This window comes from Molossus molossus, unplaced genomic scaffold (genome assembly GCF_014108415.1).
Source record: "Molossus molossus isolate mMolMol1 unplaced genomic scaffold, mMolMol1.p scaffold_m16_p_15, whole genome shotgun sequence".
Lineage (NCBI taxonomy): Eukaryota > Metazoa > Chordata > Mammalia > Chiroptera > Molossidae > Molossus > Molossus molossus.
The window spans coordinates 34,794,686-34,814,306 of NW_023425350.1; the positions used below are offsets into that span (position 1 = coordinate 34,794,686).

General features: G+C 35.1%; 1 protein-coding gene across 19 annotated transcripts in view; it reads right to left on the reverse strand.

Annotated features, from left to right (window-relative positions):
- Positions 1–19,621, reverse strand: part of NRXN1 (neurexin 1) — a 1,071,251-nt gene that overhangs the window by 118,976 nt on the left and 932,654 nt on the right. For 11 of the 19 annotated variants that reach the window (XM_036262495.1, XM_036262488.1, XM_036262491.1 and 8 more), the window contains 2 exons: positions 16,184–16,273; positions 14,474–14,793 (listed from right to left, as the gene is read on the reverse strand). In XM_036262495.1, coding sequence (XP_036118388.1) covers positions 14,474–14,793; positions 16,184–16,273 — 410 coding nt within the window. The remainder of the gene's footprint in view (positions 1–14,473; positions 14,794–16,183; positions 16,274–19,621) is intronic. The other 8 variants (XM_036262501.1, XM_036262500.1, XM_036262498.1 and 5 more) reach the window with 1 other exon arrangement.

Here is a 19,621-nt window from a genome sequence, read left to right on the forward strand (position 1 = left end):
GCCAGCTTACATCAGGCAGCCCTGCACCTACATATGAGAGAACAAGGCCTGCCAAGGGACATGTCAGGGAACTTCAGAGTGGATCCCCACTCTCCAGTCAGGCCTTCGAACTGAGACCGCAGGCTTGGTCAACAGCGGAACTCCAGCTTCACGAGACTTTGAGCTAAAGGCGCCCAGCTAAGCTTTACCTAAATTCACCCAACCCACACAAACGATGAGAGAGTGAATGCCTGTGGTGTAGATTGTTAATTTGGGGGATAATGTGTTATACAGCAATAGATAATTAATATAACTACCTAAAGTATGGGACACAATAGCTTTATTTACCCTAAAGCAAAATAAACTGACCAAAAAATCCAGATAATTCTCGAAAAGCAGAGGAATTGGCTCTGGCCGTTTTTTTCTTTTTTTCCTTTTCATTTATACACATGCACACACACACAAAAATACATTTTTTATTAATTAAATTATTTTAGTTACAGATGTTTCTCCTTTTTTCCCTATTGACACCCTCTTCCTGATCCTGCTCCCCCCCCCCTTCCCCACGGCATTGTTGTTCTATGTCCATTCGTTCTGCATAGATATATGCATTTAAGTTCTTTGGTTTATCTCTTTCCTTACCCCCCACTCTGAGTTTTGTCAGTCTGTAGCGTACTTCTATGTCTTTGGGTCTATTTTATTCATCAGTTTATTTTGTTCATTATATTTCACAAATAAGTGAGATCATGTGATATTTCTTTCTCTGATTGGCTTATTTCAGTTAGCATAAGCCCTGGCCAGTTGCTCAGTGGTTAGAGCACCAGCCCGCAGATGGAAGGGTCTTGGGTTCCATCCCGAGTCAAGGGCACACACCTGGGTTTCAGGTTCGATCCTCTGCTCCCAGTAGAGGCAACCAACCAATGTGTCTCTCTCACATTGATGTTTCTTTCTCTCTCTCTCCCTTCTTTGCTCCCTCCTCCCTCTCTTTCACTCTATCTAAAAAAAAGCAAAGGAATTCTCCAAGGGAAGATAAGGCCCATCCTGTGGGTGTTCTCTTTTTTCTGGCATTGAAATGTCTGCACCATGTCTGCTATATCTGAAAATAAAAAAAGCTTTGATGCTCTACACACTGTGACCACTCTCAACCTGAACGGGGGCTCCTGTCACACACAGAACAGCCAGTCCCGAGGGTGCTCCTAACAGAAAGTACAGACAGACGTCGGAAGAGAAAGGGGAAGGTGGGAAGGTTGAATAGAACTGAAAGTATGGTTGGGAATTTAAAGTAATGATACAATAAAGGCAAAAAAATGTTGAAGAACTAGAAAAATGAAACTGGAAGACACATATAGTCCAAATATGAAGCAAAATAAAACACCCTGATTTTGAGCAATTGATAGAATGGAAGGGGATCCACTTTACCTAGATCCTGAGAAAATTCTCCTTTGAGCAGTCCAGGTAATATGATACTGAGCTCATGAGGAAAAAATGAAATATTAACACATAACTGAGAATGTCACTGGACAATATTTACATAGTAATAGTAATCTAAATGTTCTTTATTGCTTTTAGACTCCTCATAGATGAAATTTGGAAGATTTGGTTGTAGTCATCAGAGAGAATGTTAAAGTTAACATCCCTGGAAATATGATATGGTAAGGTGTGGAAAAAGAAAGTGAAAGGAACTGGTAGGAGCACAATAACATCATCTTACTAACAGGAGTACTCAAGAGATACTGTCGTAAATCAACAGAATGAGAAATAGAGATGTACATATACGATTTAAAGTGACAAAAATAACTATACTATTCCCCTCATCCATGGTTTTGCTTTCCATGGTTTCAGTTACCTGCAGTCAACCAAGGTCTGAAAATATTAACTGAAAAATTCCAGAAGTAAACAATTCATAAGTTTTAAAATGCACACCATTCTGCTCCACCCTGCCACGGACATGAATCATCCCTTGGTCCTGCGTATTCAAAGCTGTACTCTGTACACTATCTGCTTGGAGGTCACTTGGCAGCCTTTAGGGTTATCCGATTAAATGTCACAGTATGACAGTGCTTTTGTTCAAGGGACACTTACTTTACTTAATAATTGCCCCAAAGCCACACATTTTATTACAATATATTTGCTCTATTTTATTATTGTTGTTAATCTCTTACTGTGGCTAATTTATAAATTAAATTTTATCAAGGTATGCATATATAGGAGAAAACAGGATATATAGGATTCAGTAGTATCCACGGTTTTAGGCATCCCCTGGGGGACTTGGAACGTATCTTCTGTAAGTGTGTGTGTGTGTGTGTGTGTGTGTGTGTGTGAGAATAAAATTCAGAGAAGATGAAAGGGAAAAGGAAGGGATTAAGGTCAGGAGCTGATATTCATTTTCATACTGGAGATTGCATAAATACTACATAAAAGGGATAAATAAGCAAATGCAAGTATTATATAATATTTAGAGTAATAAAACTAATTACCTAAAGAATTCTGAAATGATATCACCTTTGGAGAAAAAATACTGAGGTTGCAGAGGGAATGGATTGGGGAATTATTGTCCTTTATAGATGCCATATTCTTAATTATAATGATTTTTTTTTCATAAGCTAGTAATATCTTAATCAAAATAATTTAACAATTATCCCCATTTCTTTTACATACATACAACAAAGAATAATGTGATTTTTGCCCAATATCCTGTTATTAGCCTCAGACATACTATAAAAGAACAGGTTATAATTAATATTATTATTTGCAATTTGAGGTACCACCCATTTAAATACATTGCATTTTCAAATAACCCACAAAGTATAAATGCATTGACATTTCCTAGGCTTTGCCTAGATCTGTCCATCATCAGGAATTTACTCCACTCCCCAGACTTCATTTAAGTCTATGTCCAGTTACTGTTGTGCCAGCATGCCCTCTCACTTCTTGTTAACTTCTCTACGTCTCTGTACTCAGTTCCCATTTTTGATTGCCTACAAAAATGTCAGTTTTACAGGCTTAATCCTGGCAATGACTATCATTTCAAACACTATACATTTTCCCCAGTTCTATGTGGGTTCTAGCAATAAGCAGTATCAGAATATCAAGCTAATGCCATGCTTTTCTTGAAGCCCCGTCAAGAGTGTTTTGGTGCAAAGTAGGTCTGCAATGGGTCTCATATTACTGGGCTTCCTCGTTGTCTTCCTAGATATTTTCACCTATTTACTCAACTAGTCAAAGTTAACCAGAGATATAAAACAAACAAGCAAATATAGAAACTATTTGAAAATGTGAGTTCTTGACTCTTCGAGATGGTTCAAACTACCTGCACAATTCTAGCAATCTGACCGAGCCTCACCCCAGGTAGCAGTTGGGAGAGGTCAGCTTCGGATGCATACAAGGGCTGCTTTGCTGCAGCAAATTTTATAAAAACAGTAAATCTAACTAAAAGTCAGCCTCCTTTTCATTTTTACAATGTGTCAGCAATTCTGAATTATTCCAGTGAGCCCTGGTCAGTGTGGCTCACTTGGGTGGAACATCAGTTAGAAGGTGGCAGGTTTGATTCCTGGTCAGGGCACATACCCAGGTTGTAGGTTTGATCCCTGGTCAGGGAGCAAGTGGCAGGCAACCAATTGATGTTTCTCTCTCACCTTGATGTTTCTTTCTCTCTCTCTCTTCTGTCTCTCTCCCTCCCTTCCTTTCTCTAAAATCAATTTTAAAAAAATTATGCCAGTGATAAAATATTCCTCCAAAGAAAGGACCATGTGCACCGCCCCTCCCCACCTAGGTAAACCACTATAACCCCAAAATGATGAGACTCTACTGAACTTCTGGAAAAGTATTTTATACCTACTAATCTGTAACCTGTTAGGCAAACTTGTAAGGCTTTATTCTTTCTGCTTTCCATCTGAGGGACAACTGTGCGGGCTTCTTTTCTGGACTTACGTAAACGTCAACAGTACGAATTGAAATGAGAATTTCGCCCCCTCTATATAGCTTATATAAATATGGGTATAATTTTTTTTAAAAAGAAAAACAGCTGTATTTCAAAACTGTATATGAAGGAATCAAATTATTTTATTTTCTTCTTATTCTTGGCATATATTGATCAATCCAGGAAAATGCAAGACTACACAACACACAGAATTTACCTCAGTACTGCAATATGCATTCTGTGTGTTCATTAATTTATTTATAAACTATTTCCTAAGTGTCTCCTTTGCACCAAGTACCATGTGAGGTGCTGAGCATACACAGATTTATAAGAATGCAGGTCTTGACTTTAAGGCACTTGTCAAAAAGAAAACTAAAGTGAAGCTTATAAGCTTTGATGGATTATTATATATCTAGCTACTTATCTGCATGTCTTTTTATCTATTTCTCCAAAGTGCTATGAAAACAGGAAATGCATTATGGTTAGGGAAAGCTTCACGTGAAATGCAAGGTCTAAAATTAGCTGGTACTATTCACATTCGCAAAGCTTTAGAACTTTACAAATGTAGAGCTAATTACTGATAAGATCACAGGCAGAGTGGCAGCACAGGAAACGAGGAAACAGGAACACTGGCAGAGGGGGCGACACCTGGAAGTGGGGCAGTGCCTTTTGTGTTTAAGGAATATGAGTGGTTAATTACTGCTGCCATAGCAATGACAAAGTTCAGACTAGGTGCTTTACACTTTCTCTTTTGTTTTCTGAATCAAATTTCCAAGTGATATAGAATGCAAGGGCACACTTAAATAAAATAAATAAAATTAAATAAAATAGGGACACCTTTAATTACAAATGTAACAAAACATCTACCTGAGACGATAATAAAAATTCTTACTTTGGACAGTGAAAAGCCATCAGTTGGAAACAGAACCAGTGGGCCATTTGGCTGCCCTGTGGTGTCTCAGTTGTTATTGTGAGTTGCGTGTTGACTCTGTCTAGAATTATTACTAATGGCCAGTTACTGCTGTGCATGAAAACGTCTGATATAGGAATGTCACCACAAAATTTGAAAGGCTTGATGAATCCTTTTCCTTTCTGAATATGGACATTAGAATCAGAGGACGTTTCTTTAGTGGAATGTGAATAGTTTCTTTTTTCTTCTGAAAGAAATGGTTATTCCCATTGGTTCAATGGTATCTACACTGTTTTCTAGCTGTGCATACAGGCTTTGGATACATATTCAGAGATAAGTTCTGTGGAGGTAAACTAAGAGGTATAAGAAATGTGAAAATATGTTTCCTTCAAGTGTTCCAGGGGCAAAGTTTTACTGCTACATTTTCAATGCTGGGCTATATTTAGTGAAGATCCAAATCTTTGGATGCCACTAGCCAAATTCGGACCCATCTCTCTTACTGGAGATTTGGGTCATCATGTGTGAATCTGCAATGCCTAGGGTAGTGTCTACCACATAGAAAGGAAGAAAGAAAATAAAAGAAAGAGAAAGGAGAAAAGGAAAAAAAGTGGGGACAGAGATACTAAGCAAAGAAAAAGTGACTCCCTACTATGTGACAGATGCCATACTAAGACCTGTGCTTATGCAAGTTTGGGTGATACTCCCAAAAATATCAGTAGCAAGATAAACATCATTTTACAGTTCCTATTAGTACTGGCTCATATTTTCCTCCATGCAATAGTCCAACATGGATGTCCAGGCATGAAACAGGTGGTACGCAGGCTTCCTCAGCTGCACAGGATTTTTTCCCTGTAAAGATGATTCCTCCCCCACATGGCTCTCAGGGGAGTGTCCAGATCCTGCTTGAGTAGAAAAATCTTAAAAGAGGACAAAAGGTGCTGAGGCCACCAACTGCCCCATCAAATCTACAGTTTGGATGATAACATCTATTTTAGAAGGAGCTTTGCACAGACTGTGGGTAATTCCAGTCTGGGGAGTGTCTAGCACATTGTCAACACTCAGGACATGTGAAATAATAAAAGTGTGTTGCTTCAATATGCTTGTTATTAAAAAGGGACCAAAATATCTTTCTTCCTTAATTAGTTTCTGAGTTGCAATTGTGTCAGTTTTGCTGTTAATAATAGACTGTACATCTGTGATATGCAAAAGCTTTGCTATTGTTGATTTAAGGGCCTGTATAATTTATGTATGGATTCACTGATAATCTAAATGTCTGAGAAATGGTTCTTGTTATAACACTCTAAATCACTAGGTACCTCGCCCTTACCCTGAAGAATATAATACCTTGAAAAGTGCATTTTACATGTTAGGTACACAAAATATATTTGATAATTTATAATTTTATGTAAAAGTATTGTGTATTTACAGGGAACATATGCCATGGTTGAAAAATACATACTGCATACATGTGAACACACATACATAGATCCATATACACTGCTATGTTTTGTTTAATTGCATTTAGAATGCTTACTGGAGAAACCAGTGGTTAACACTAGTGTCATTCGTCTGCTTGGAATCTTACATCAAGAGAATAGTGATGATAAGAATTCACTGAAAACTATTTGTATTGTATAAGTATTGTATAATGGCAGGTTAATTAGCTAAACCTTCTCCTGAGATTTCAGTTTAGTGGTGTTAATATAGTCATTTATTATTGGGGAATTTTTCAGTGATGCCAACAGATACCTAATATGTTTTAAATGGTAAGAAATTATTATAGATATTTAAATTTAATCTTGACTTGTTAGCTTACTGTTTTACATATATCATAAAGAGAAAAAAAGCACTGTTAATACACATATACCCATACACACAAAATTATCTTTTTTCATTTCTCAGATGATCTGTTTCCTCCTCTCCCTTAAAGACTATTACATGCAAAAGAGGAGCAAATCAGTAGGTATAATACAAACATATGTCTGTATTTGATAACTGTAATTTCACAAAATATTATGGCACACATTATTCATAGTACTGATCAAAACTAAGACAAGAAAATAAAATTATATTCTTGCTATTTACACACTAATTACTTAATAAAAATATATTACTTTGTCCTACAACTGAGACTAGAAATAGCAAGAAGGTGCCAACCTCACCAGTCCTATCTGAGAAAATACCCACTAAAATTACTGCCGCATATTAATTAGGCACAAAGTCTTAAGTCATTGTATTTCTCCAATGCTAATAAAGATGGGAGCAAAAGAGATTACAACAAGAATCACAAACCCAGTTTAGTCCAACTCACAGCTGCAATTATTTGATTCTTTCAATAGCCAAGTTGAAAAAGGAGTATATCATAACATTGTAAGCTCTGTAATAAAAACATGTTATCAAGGACAGTTATCAGACATCACATTCTCAAGATTCAGTACAATGTTGTGAATTAACTTCTGTAGAAGAACGGCTGGGAAACAGGGATAGGAAATTTCTGAACTGCTCAGCCAATAGTCATTTTAGTTTGGTTGTAGTGGTGGTAGGAGGTTGAATAAAATGATGTGGGATATGGGGATCAGTAGACAGTTCTTTGTGCAGTGTATTTGGTGTTAGTGGCTCTCTCCCACTAAATGCCAATGACAGCTCTCCCCCTGAATCATCATCTCCCCGCCCCCCCATCCCACAGACATGCTCGAGGCGGGTGGTGCTGGCTTCCTGTGGAGGCACCTCGTTCAAGAGAGAATTCTTATATGCCACACAGCTGATGCTTTGCTTTAAAAACATCAGTTCCGAGCTGTTTCTTCAAGGGTAGGGAAAACATCTTTAAAGGTAAAAACAATGCTTTAATTTATACTTTGTACCCGAGGAATGCTTTTCACACATAACCATTATTTGTATAATGGTTATATGTGTCAGACACTTATTTCTTTATATTTTAGGATTAACTGTATAAAATTTCTTTTTTTTTTTTTTTGGTAAGAAAAAATTGTTAAATAGCAGTGATTTTATATACTTCACATAGCACATTGACTCATTTAATTGGCAAGATAGTTGATGAAGCCATAATTCCCAATTTATAGGTGGAAAACAAAGATATTGAGAGGCTATGTAACTTGCCTGGGGTCACACAGACAGCACATGGGAAAAGGGAGGCTGAGATTTAGGTAGGCATTCTGGCTTCCAGAGTCAATGCCCTTGATCATCATACCACACTGTGCCTAACACCCCATGCCTGTAGACTAGGGGAGACTGGGGAGAGAATAAGACAGGGAGATAGTTGGTGAAGAAAGGAAAGAGCCTTCCCTGCAGAGGACACGGGTGTGAAATGACATGACCTCTAGAGGTCACTGTAATTAATTCATCGGATCAAGAGAAAAGAGTGGATCTAGATGTTCTAGTGAGGCAGACAGGAGGTCAGCTATGAAGGATGGACTGCGATGATTATACAAAGAAGTTGCCCTTTATCCTCAACATCTGTATGTATTAAAAAATGGAATGCCATGATCATATTTGCATTTTTGAAAAAGCAGTCTGATAGCTGGGTGGAGATCACATTGAACTAGTTAAGAACTTGAGAAGACAAGCAGCGACAAGATCCTAAACACAGGCACACTGAAGGGCAGAGGGCCAGATCCCCTCCAGGTATCTGAAAAGGAACTGGCTGTATAGCCTTGGGTAAGTTATTTAGTTTCTCCATGCCTCAATCGTCTCATGTGTAAAATAAGAAGAATAATCCCAAGCTGTACTTCATCATTTTCTCACACACATATGTACCCTAAAATTTTATTACACTTCTGATGTACTAAACAAGAAACTTATTAGTGTCTTGTGTCCATAGCACTACTCAGGGCAGGGGATGTGCGGTGCATTCCTCTATTCATTTCAACAAACAAACAAATCGATCCTGGTGCCACTTTTTTCTTTTCCCTCCCTTCTGGTTCCCTAATATAGTAAAATTAGTTGCCACTGGCACTATACATACAGGGTATGATCCTGCTGGATCAGAGAATAAGTCTGATTTCAATATGCCAATGTTCTACTATAACTGATGCCTATTTAACTAACATTCTATGCCCACCTATTAAAAAAGGATTCCCATTTCATGACCAACCCCCATGCAAGCACCCCCTCTCCTCTATACTTTTTTCCTGTAGAACTTGACATCACATGTATCTTATTTGTTTTGATGTGTATTGTTCATTTTTTCCAACTAGAATGTAAGCTTTGTGCAGAAAAGTTTAATTTTGTTCAATGCTCTATTTCCAATGACTAGAACATTGACCGGTGTATAAATTCTCAGCAAACATGTTTTAAGAGAGTGAATAGATGGATGGATAGATGGATAAATGGATTATGGATTGATGACAGATGGATAGATGGATGGATATATTTATATACAACCAGCTTTGTCTAAAAACCAAGGTTTTATCCACTAATAGTGAATACATCTAGTGAAACCACTAGACCCCAAGGAAAATATACTGAGCAGGAGAATTTTCTTAAAACAAGCTCTTTAAAATGTATATATCCTGGTCCTTTTGCTTACCAGCAATGAGGTGGAAAACACCTCCTAAATAGCAGTTCCTTACCTACATTTGAAATGACAATAAATTACACTTTTATTACCCAGCACCTTTAGTTTCAGGAGAATATGTCTTTCTATATATTGTAAAATCTATACCCAAGTGTTCTTCTTTCCAATATGCACTAAAATTTTCTGTAAAAATGTAAATTAATTTAAGTGAATTCAGCAGAGTGATTGGACTAGGAAAAATAAAATTAATCTTCTATGTCATCAATATTTTCAAATGCAGAGTGGTTATCAGAACATACACAATTATAAGCAATGCAATTATTTTTTAATAATAAAGCCACTGCTAAGTCTCATTAATATTTTTAATAAAAAATAAAATTTTGTTTTTTGAAGTTACAAAATGTATTTTGTTAATTTTAAATATTTTTTCATGGGAATATTTGTGCCCTCTGTTTATATTTTTTAAGCAAATAGTATTAATTTTTCATGAGTATATCAAAATCTGCCAGGAAGCAACAGCAGTGTCCAATATATTCAAATACTCTTTCTTGCTAGAATACTGGTTGGATTTCTTTGTGGAATGTTCCATGAGAATTAAATATAATTGGCTTCTGTATGATATTGCGTATGTGAAATATACATGTCTATGACAACAATGTTTTTAAATACTCAATATTTTTTTTTATTGACTAGATTTGCCTACTCCACTCTGAAAACAAAGCCTAAGTGGAACCACAGACTTGTTCCAATATATTTCACTCACACTTGCTGATGCGCCTCCACTCCATAATCTAATGTCTTACTCGCAGTTTCCTATGTATTCTCTCAAGTCAAGAACCAGACTCTCTGAAAGCCTTCTTTTCCCTCCTTTCCTAAGATTTTTGAAATGAGATTGAAAAAAAAAACAAAAAACAAAAAAAAACCATAGATTTCTGAAACCAAGTAAAAATACCAGAGTCAATTCCTATTTGGAATGTAAAAGACAGGATTTCACTATTTATTATTCTTATGAAGTATGATTTTCTTGCAAAGATAGATTTATATATGCTGTAAAAGTAGATTGAAATATAGACTAAAAAGGAATGCTTTTGAGAGTCAAGAAGGGATAATATTAGTAATAATTACACTGGGACACCAGGTATGCATGAAGGTGATGCAGCCCCATTGAGAGGCATGGCCACTCTATGAAAAGTCAAGGATGAAATCTTTGCTTCGTTAAATAATCATCAGAAGACCTAACTAACAGCATCACTACCAGAGACAATGAAATTTTGGAGCTCAGTACAATCAAGAGATTCCTAGCTCAATCTACTTACTGTAGCAAGGTAGCAGGATAAAATACAGTGAGGTTAATTAAGCAACTTGTCCAAGTTACACAACACGGTAGTGATTGCGTTGAAAGTGGAAACCAGGTCTCCTGATTCACTGTGCTCTTTCCTTTACACTGCACTCCCTAGAAGTCAAAGGCATTACAATGGATCCATATTCTGTCTGTATATAGCTTGTAAAATATTCTTAAAGGAAAGAACCTGAAAGATCATAAAAAGTGATACAAAGCCTAGACCAGAAGAAATGTCACAATCTTGATCTTAAACCACAAGGCTCCACTCTCCGTTCTTTACAGACTGGAAACCAAAGGGAGTGAATGTTGACCTTTGCATGTTGGCTTACGTTCATTTATTTATGTAAAGCTACATATACAACCATAAGACATTGCCAGATTATTCAGAAGAAGAGGGGTCATTTAACAGCCAACAATCTTGCATGAGATTCCTGTCCCCGTCTCCAAGAAACTCTCAGCGTCCTGAAAATCTTTATACTAGCAAATATTAGCAAATCATCGCTTTCTGAGATTAGCATTATAGAGAATTTCACTTTTTTGAGATGAGTGTGTCTTATGAAACATTTAAATATTAAAAATTCTAAGTAAAACAAATTTCATGTAATTCATATAAAAATATCATTTATTGTTATATTCACATTTAAAAAGCTATTTAATCACAGGGGTTAGTAAATGTACCCTTTAGTTCATCACAAAAACCATGCCTTTCTAAAGTAAACATCAGTCTGAAAATTGTTCATTATTCAAGGGAAAAAAAAAAACTCCTTTTTTTCTTCTTTTTAGTTTTACTTTTAAGTGGCAATGTAAACAAGATCTTATTGGGATGACATTTTGATGAATACTATTTTATGTTCTGTGACTCTGTGAAAACCAAAAATACATTTTCCCCTACTACTTGCCCTGCAGGATGGCTGGAAAAAAACCTCATCTCATCTATTTGAAATGAATCCAATTTAATTCTGCTTGACCAAAAATCTGTTTCCATAGTTCTAAAACATGCAATCACCCCAAGGTACATTCCACTGCAGCTAAAATGACTCAGTGTTATCACCGAGGAAAATACACTTTGATTGAGAAAACAGTCCAGGATGGTTCTGAAAAATAAAATGACCCTTCCTGTACATAATTTAGTAAGGCACTTGATAAAAGCACACGGAGATGGCTTGTACTACAAACAGGGTTTAAAGGAAGATGCTTCATCCAACCTGCAAAAATGGGTCAAAGGTTACAGTCCTGGAATTAGCGTTACAAATCATTTAAACTTACAAGATTTTGACAATTCTATGAAAGAAATACTTGAAATTCTACATGCATTCATTATCTGTATAGTTGGAGGGTAACTTTAAAAACCAATTGTGAGGAAAATCAAATTTGTAACATATTATTATGTTTCTCAAAAATAAGAAAAACTTCCTTTCTTTCCTTCCAGATCCCCCCACATACACACACTGCCTGTAATCACATATATATCATTGTCAAATAGAGAATTTTAATAACTATCAGTCCAAATTTAAGACTCTGTTGCCATAACTGAATATTTGTAACACATTAATCCAAATGATATAATTGCTAGATTTGGTCTATTAAAATTCTAAAAATTCAAGATATCTAATTTTTAATGAACCTAGTAATCTTTTATTGAAGTCAGTATCTCCTCAAATGAACCAAGTAATGACTAATTGATTAGATCATTTACCTCTATAAAGCACTGCTGTCTTTAAACATGTAATAGCTTATAATAAAAGAGGCTCTTTTAATTGACAATTAATGAGCAGTTAACTGTTTTCTTTTTACGTTAATTAATGTTATAAAATGTATACATTTTTATGTTTTCATTTGTAGGTGTTTAGCTTGCAAATAAAATAGTAATTTTACACATTTTCTTAAAAACATCATTTCTTAATATATAGTGGTTACTAATTGATGAAATACACAAAAACAAAGCTGATCATTTTTTCCTTACTTTGGGATACATCTGGCTTACCTAGGAACTTAGGCAACTATAATTTGATTAATGATGAAACAAAACTACCATAAAAAATATCTGGTTCTTTCAAATTTTATTCATGGGAACATTTCCAACTCTGATTATCTTAAAATGTCCTCTTATGAATTATTTTTTTTGAAGGAAATACTTTATCACTTGCTCTGTGTTTGTATTATGCCATAAAGGCAGAGTTTTTTGTTTGTTGTTGCTAATGTATCCCCGGTATCAAATCAATGTATGGCACATAGAATATATATATATATATATATATATATATATATATATATGTATGTATATGAGCATTCTGTAAGACTGTCCGTTTTACTTTGTGGCCAAGTGCGAAGAGGAGGGGAGGGGAGGGGAGGGGAGGGGAGGGGAGGGGAGGGGAGGGGAGGGGAGGGGAGGGGAGGGAGGGGAGGGGAGGGGAGGGGAGGGGAGGATGCTGCACATAGATACATATATTCATCACTACACTTGTAAATTTACAGAATTTATAATTTTTTGACCATCTCTCTTCTCCTAGGACATTTTCTCTTCCTCTATTCTATTCCTCCCACCTCTTTCTTCAAAGTAAAAATCAGAATCTATTTTCTTCTTTCTCTGGTAAACTTATGTTAATTAGTAGAAAGGGTGCTGATACAACAAAATCCACTTTCTTTTACTCTCTAATTCTGACACTTGGTCTCTTTCAAATATTTGAAATAAAAGCAATTTAAAAATAATTTTTATCATTCTCATATCTTTAGAATGTTGGTTTCTAGAAAAGTAATGTATTTGAAAAAACTTTATACGGCACCTACAAAAGACACTGATAGAAACAACACAAGGAAACAACCAATTCTAGACCAAGGAAAACACAATTCTGAAAGAATTAACAATGGGATATCTACAAAGGCAGTAAATATCAATAAGAATGTAATAGCATTTCAACAGCTTTCTAATAGCTTTTCATAAAATGTAAGCTCTATGAGGCTGGTAGTTTGCTTTTTTCCTTCTTGTTCTTCCATGATATAATGCCAATACCTAAGCCAATGCCTGGTCCATGTTAGGCAATCAATGAGTATATCTTGATGGAATTAATATACTTCCAAGTTGTACAGATTCAACATTTAAAACCTATATTTCAAGAAGTATTGACATAGGATTGAACAATAAACTCACTGAGGTGTATTCCAGGTGAGGGCAGTTAGCCACATATCATACCTAATATGTTATTCCAAGACAGTGTTAAGTGCCATATTTTGGGTCTTTGTCCTCAGATAAGCTAACAGGGCATATTTCTTATAGACAGCAACTGAGTAAACCTCATTCACGATGAGAGCCACACACCTATCAACTCAAACCTCGAAGACTTCCAAATACAATACATCATCTTTTGCAGGCAATTTCTCTTTTAAGATTTTTAAATTTGCTTTTAGTTTACTTTGATGAAATGCCAAGCTTGAACAACTAAGGCCTTTCAAATAATTCATTAATTAACTTGTTCATTTAACTTGAAAAGTGAAAATCCTATGTAATTAGCAGACAATCCCCTCAGCTTGAGCTAGACTAAGGTTACTGAATCAAGGCTATCAGCAAGCTGTGAAGAAACCAACACAAAGCAATTTATAAAAGCCCAAATCCCAAATCAACAGTGTACACACAGTTCACAGTTAAACCGAGTGCATTATATAAAACAAGTTTCAGAAGATGCCATAATGCCTGAGATCAGAAACAATCACAGCTTAGAAAAGACACCTATGCGAAAAGCCCACCCTCATAATCACAGGTCCAACATGAAGAAATGAAATCCACATACTCACCTGGCTAATGGGTTCTTTCGTAGGGGGCTTTCCTCTTCTGGCTGTACTAGTGGCCAGGGTGGTGGTGGTCTCCATAATGGACGTGGACATCTCTGACTGCATGGCAGTGGCTGTCGACTCAGTTGTCATAGAGGAAGGCACTTCACCAACCAGCCTCACGTTTCCCACTATGGCGATGTTGGCATCGTTTTCGGCTGCCATATTCAGAACTTTCAAGCCATTGTAGTAAAGCCCAGAGAGCTGGCCCTGGAAGGGCTGGCCCTGCTCTTTCCCGCCAATTATTATGGTTGCTTGGCTATTGAAGATTGTGAGCTGACGCCCTGTAAAAATAATATTACATACATGCAAAAATGTTGATTGTGAACTCTACATTCTACAAAGGATGATAAAACAGATCTTTCATGGGGTGGATAATGAGAGCAATAAACTATAAGAGAGGCATTTGACTCATAATTCATTGCTGATAAATGAGGTGTCCATGAAATGCATAATCATTGGCAAATATTTGTAAATTCTCAACTTATTGTAAATGTAGTGCTTTTGCTAAAAGACCAATCAAAGATACATATTGTAAATCAATTTTTAGTGGATCCCTTTCCCTTTTACCTCAAGATCTCACACTGTAGGTCTCTTAAGTCTAAATATTTTAATTAACAAATGTGATATATCTAACATTTCAAGTATTTGTCATTCTAAAATCACCACTTGTAGAAACTAATCTATAGCAGTTGATATCTAATTTTAAGTTTCTGGTAAAAAAAATTTCATAATTCACTTAATGGCCACAAGCATCTACATGCTATTCTTTAGAATGTTGTTTTTTGGTTTTGTTTTTTTGAAGAAAATAGTCCATTGTTATTTGAATTAGTCTATCTTTCCGGCAATCACACTGAAAAGAAATGCATGGTTTACACTGAGCATGTCAGAGACAAAAAAAATTCCAAAAATATTTTCTGATTGGCTTTCAGCAAGTTTATTAAAACAAAACAGAATGAAAAAATAGCTTCAGATGTAAAAAGCGGCTTCAGGAATGATACACAAACCGATGGAGAAATTATGGCTCATTTCCATCAAACAGCAATCCTCAGCAACAGTACCAATATCATCAAATTGAGTATCCAGTTTTAGCAGATTGCTCTCTGCTCATAAAAAGCATGCACACAACTTTAAGTTCAGTTTTAATTAGGGTTTGTTCCCAAATGCTCTTAGAAGGTTGCAAACGTTAAAGGGACTTCATTTTGACCAGCAATCCATATTGCCCACTATTTAAGATGCCTAGAGTTTAAACCAAGAGTTTTGTTTGTTTGTTTGTTTGTTTTTCAGGACCATAATAAAAGATATCAGAACTACACATATTTTAGTTAATAATTTAGAGGCTGGAACATGTAATATAATCTATGAATGATTTATCATTTTGGGTTAATGCTTGCTGTGAGTACCTTCATAGATTGAGTTAGTGGATTATATTTAACAGTCCCTTTAACCTTAAATTAACAGGGTAAGATTATTAAACAGCTGGTACGTCTAAAAATGTATAGAAATTATTATACAAGGTATGCAAATATTACTATCTATATTTTACTGTTTTAATTTGTTTTTAATTTAGTTTTACGGAAAATTTATTTTTATGTTTATTAGTGTTACAATGAAGTACTACTTGGTTATGTTCAAATTATTTTTTTATTTGAAGTTTTAATCAATGTTTTTTACCTTTGTCGAGTAGCCATTCATCAACTACTCGACCAAGTCGATATGGAATTCGCTGTCTAGCAATCGCCAGGCGCTCGTTATCATTGTTTCCTTTAAAGTTTAAAGAGACATTTCATTGGTTAAAATCTGTAAGGTCAAAGGTTAAAAGTTAATACTTAAAGCTTGAGCTATACAGTTGCCACATGATTTTTTGAAATTTGGAATTTTAAAAAGTGCTACCTAGAACATTTCATGTTTCAGACTTGTCATTCATTCATTTATTTTATTTTAGCAAACAAAATTATTCCTATGTTAATTGAAAATTAGAAATCTGCATTTGAGCTAGGTTATTAAACTTATGTTATAGACAGACCCGAACAACCAATTTAAACAGCATATAATAGCTTTACAAAAAATGACCATTGATCTCAGGGTTTTGTTATTTTGATGTTTCTTATTAACTAGTTAAACATGTTCAGGTGAAACAGGTTTAAGTTTTCAAAATACATTCAACCTCTTATTCCAGATTAGTAATTTATGAACACCAAACTTAATACCAACTTTGGCACACTGAAGCATCTACAATAGGCCTATCATACTTTATGTCCTATTCAGAAAATAGAAATTTGTATTCATCTCATTTGACGAAACCACAGAGTCTGAATAATTATTGTATATTCCATACAAATTAGTTTATCAATCACTTGGACACCACAAGAGAACAGATCTTGCATCATCCAAATATGTTATATAGGAAAAGGCTTTGACAAAAGTGACTTTGAGTATCCGTCAGTTTCATTTAGAGCTTAACATGTTGAAATGTATAACAATTAAAAAAAATCTATATGTATATTTTTATATATTCAGATATCTGCTTTTATATTAAGCTATTCTAAAGAAGGCATGATGGCTTAAGGAGAAACTACAAGCCACAAATAGTGGTCCCTACACATAGATCTGAACTAAGTATGAACCTTCCTTTTTTTAACAAAAAAAGTGGAACCTTGCTTTTTTCTGATTGAAACACAGTTTAAATTGACCTGGAATAATTCCTGCAAATAGGTAAGTGTTTTCTTGATCTGTAAAGCATTTAGAAAGAATCCAGGCTGCCACCTCAGTACTTAATCATGTATAGTGCTAGAAGTTTCATAAAGACAAACTAACATGGAATTTTAAGCTAAGATACTTTGGCAATAGCTCAGACTCGGAGGAGAAAGAAACAAGTCGCAGTAATGCCCACAGAAAAGACCACAGCAGTTTGCTGGGGAGGATAATATAAATATAAAGATATAAATTTTTCTTATTTTTAGAATAATTTTCAAGTGCTTTCATATACTAGACTTATTAAACACTATACTTATCACAATAAATCCACCATTATATCGGTCACACAATTTTAAAGGAATAGAAAAATACTATAATTTAGACCTTATAAATTTGTCCTTTGAATATATATATAACTGAAAATATTTCATACAGTAGTATTTAATTTAAAATGTAAATATCAAAACAGAACCAAATATAAAGTTTAATAAAACATTTATATGTGTTTCTCTGCATTATGCAATCATTAAAATGTTATAAAATAATATTTTATCATAAGGGAACATATTTTTGTTATATTGATAATTTTTAAAAAATCAAGGATACAAATAACTTAAATTCCAAACCTATCTTCATTTTTAAAAACTAAGCAGAAGTTGTGTTCTATTTGTGTGTTTGCATACACAAATATTTGGAAAAAGTATATTGAAATTTAATATTGGTTACCTTAGGGCAATGTGATTATTGATGAATATGCGTTTTTGGCTTATATGTGTTTTATGTAATAAACATGTTATGTGCATAATTTTATAAGCAAACATGAAATATTTTTCAAAAACTCATACCCTTCACTGTATAGACTTTTTTTGTTGGTCAACATTTATTTCAATTCACAATGTTATAACTTGCCTGATGACTTTATAATTAGAAGGCTCCTCATAATGTTTTTCATGCCATTGTGTTCACATCATCAGGAATGATCTATTATTTCCTCAAACACCACCCGAATCTAGACCTCCAATCACCTCTTGCCCAATTACTATTTCAGTATATTAACAAAGCTCTCTGCATCCCCTCAGCAATGAATTTCATCCATGCACCACATGTCAGCCAATATATAACCATGCCACTTGTCTAGCCCTTTTCATTGCCTTCAAGATAAAATCTCGAATCTCTAAGGAGGAATAGAAGGACTTCCATGATCTGGAACCCTCCTACCTCCCCTGCCCCAACTCAGGGCTGACAGTGTCTTGCTTTCCTCTTCTATCCTCGTGAGACTTCTTGAAGTTCTTCTAAAGCTCTATGTTTTACTCTGGGCTTTTATACTTGTAATTTCTTTTATTTGAAACACTCTTCTGCACTTCCACCCTAGCCCCATTTTGCCTTAACTGAACCTGGCCCATTAATGAAATCTTCCTGGCAGGAGCATTATTTCCTCAGGAGGTCTGGCTCCAAATTAGATGAGGACACCTAAACACATGCTTTCGTAGTGCCCTTTGGAAACAAGCATTGGCTTTGTAATTTAATATTCAATAAGTATTTTCCCTCTAAACCCCGAAGTTCCATGAGGCCAGATGTTATGGGCAGTGTTTATTGTTGTATTTTTAGTGCTTTCACAATAACTATCATATAACCTCCTATGAAATATCTGTAAAATAAAACAGTGACGGAAATCTTGTTTTTAATTCTGATAGCTTCTGTGGCACCATTATCCCATCCTCACAGCCTAATAGCACTCACAAGAAAAAGAAGAAAAAGCACATACTTATGCCCAGACAATAGATCCTATGTAGCAAAGCTTCCCATTGTATTTTCTAAAGAAAACATCACATATTTAACTATAATTTTTTTCTTTAATGATTGTCACTGATTTGAACATCATCCATACAGTCAATCCACTACTTGCCTAATAATACATACCTCAAAATAGGTAATTATAGTTATTATTAGTAATGAAAGTAGAGAGAAAAGTCTAAATAAGACAGGAGAAGAAAATTGAAGGCTTAATATATTCATTGTGGACTTTGAAAAAGAGGACATAAACACACACACACATATGTGTATACACACACATATATATACATATATGCTCTTACACACACATACAATGGGCTCTTATAACTTTGACTGGCACTCACAACAATTAATATGACTAATATGGCATGATTTAAGTCAACAATAACTTTTGAATATCTTTGATGAGACTCAGCTAAAACAAGAACATGAAATGTGCATTCCTAATGAAAAAAAAAAAAGAGGTCATCTAACGACAACAAAGATAAAATAGAGTAGGCATCTGAGATGGGTGTAAAAAGGCATGATGGTTTTTAAGAAAGGTAGCCACACAAATAGGGTCATACCATCCCATAACCCGCAAATGTCAGTTGCCTTCTAGTGCAGAGACCTTTTTTTTTT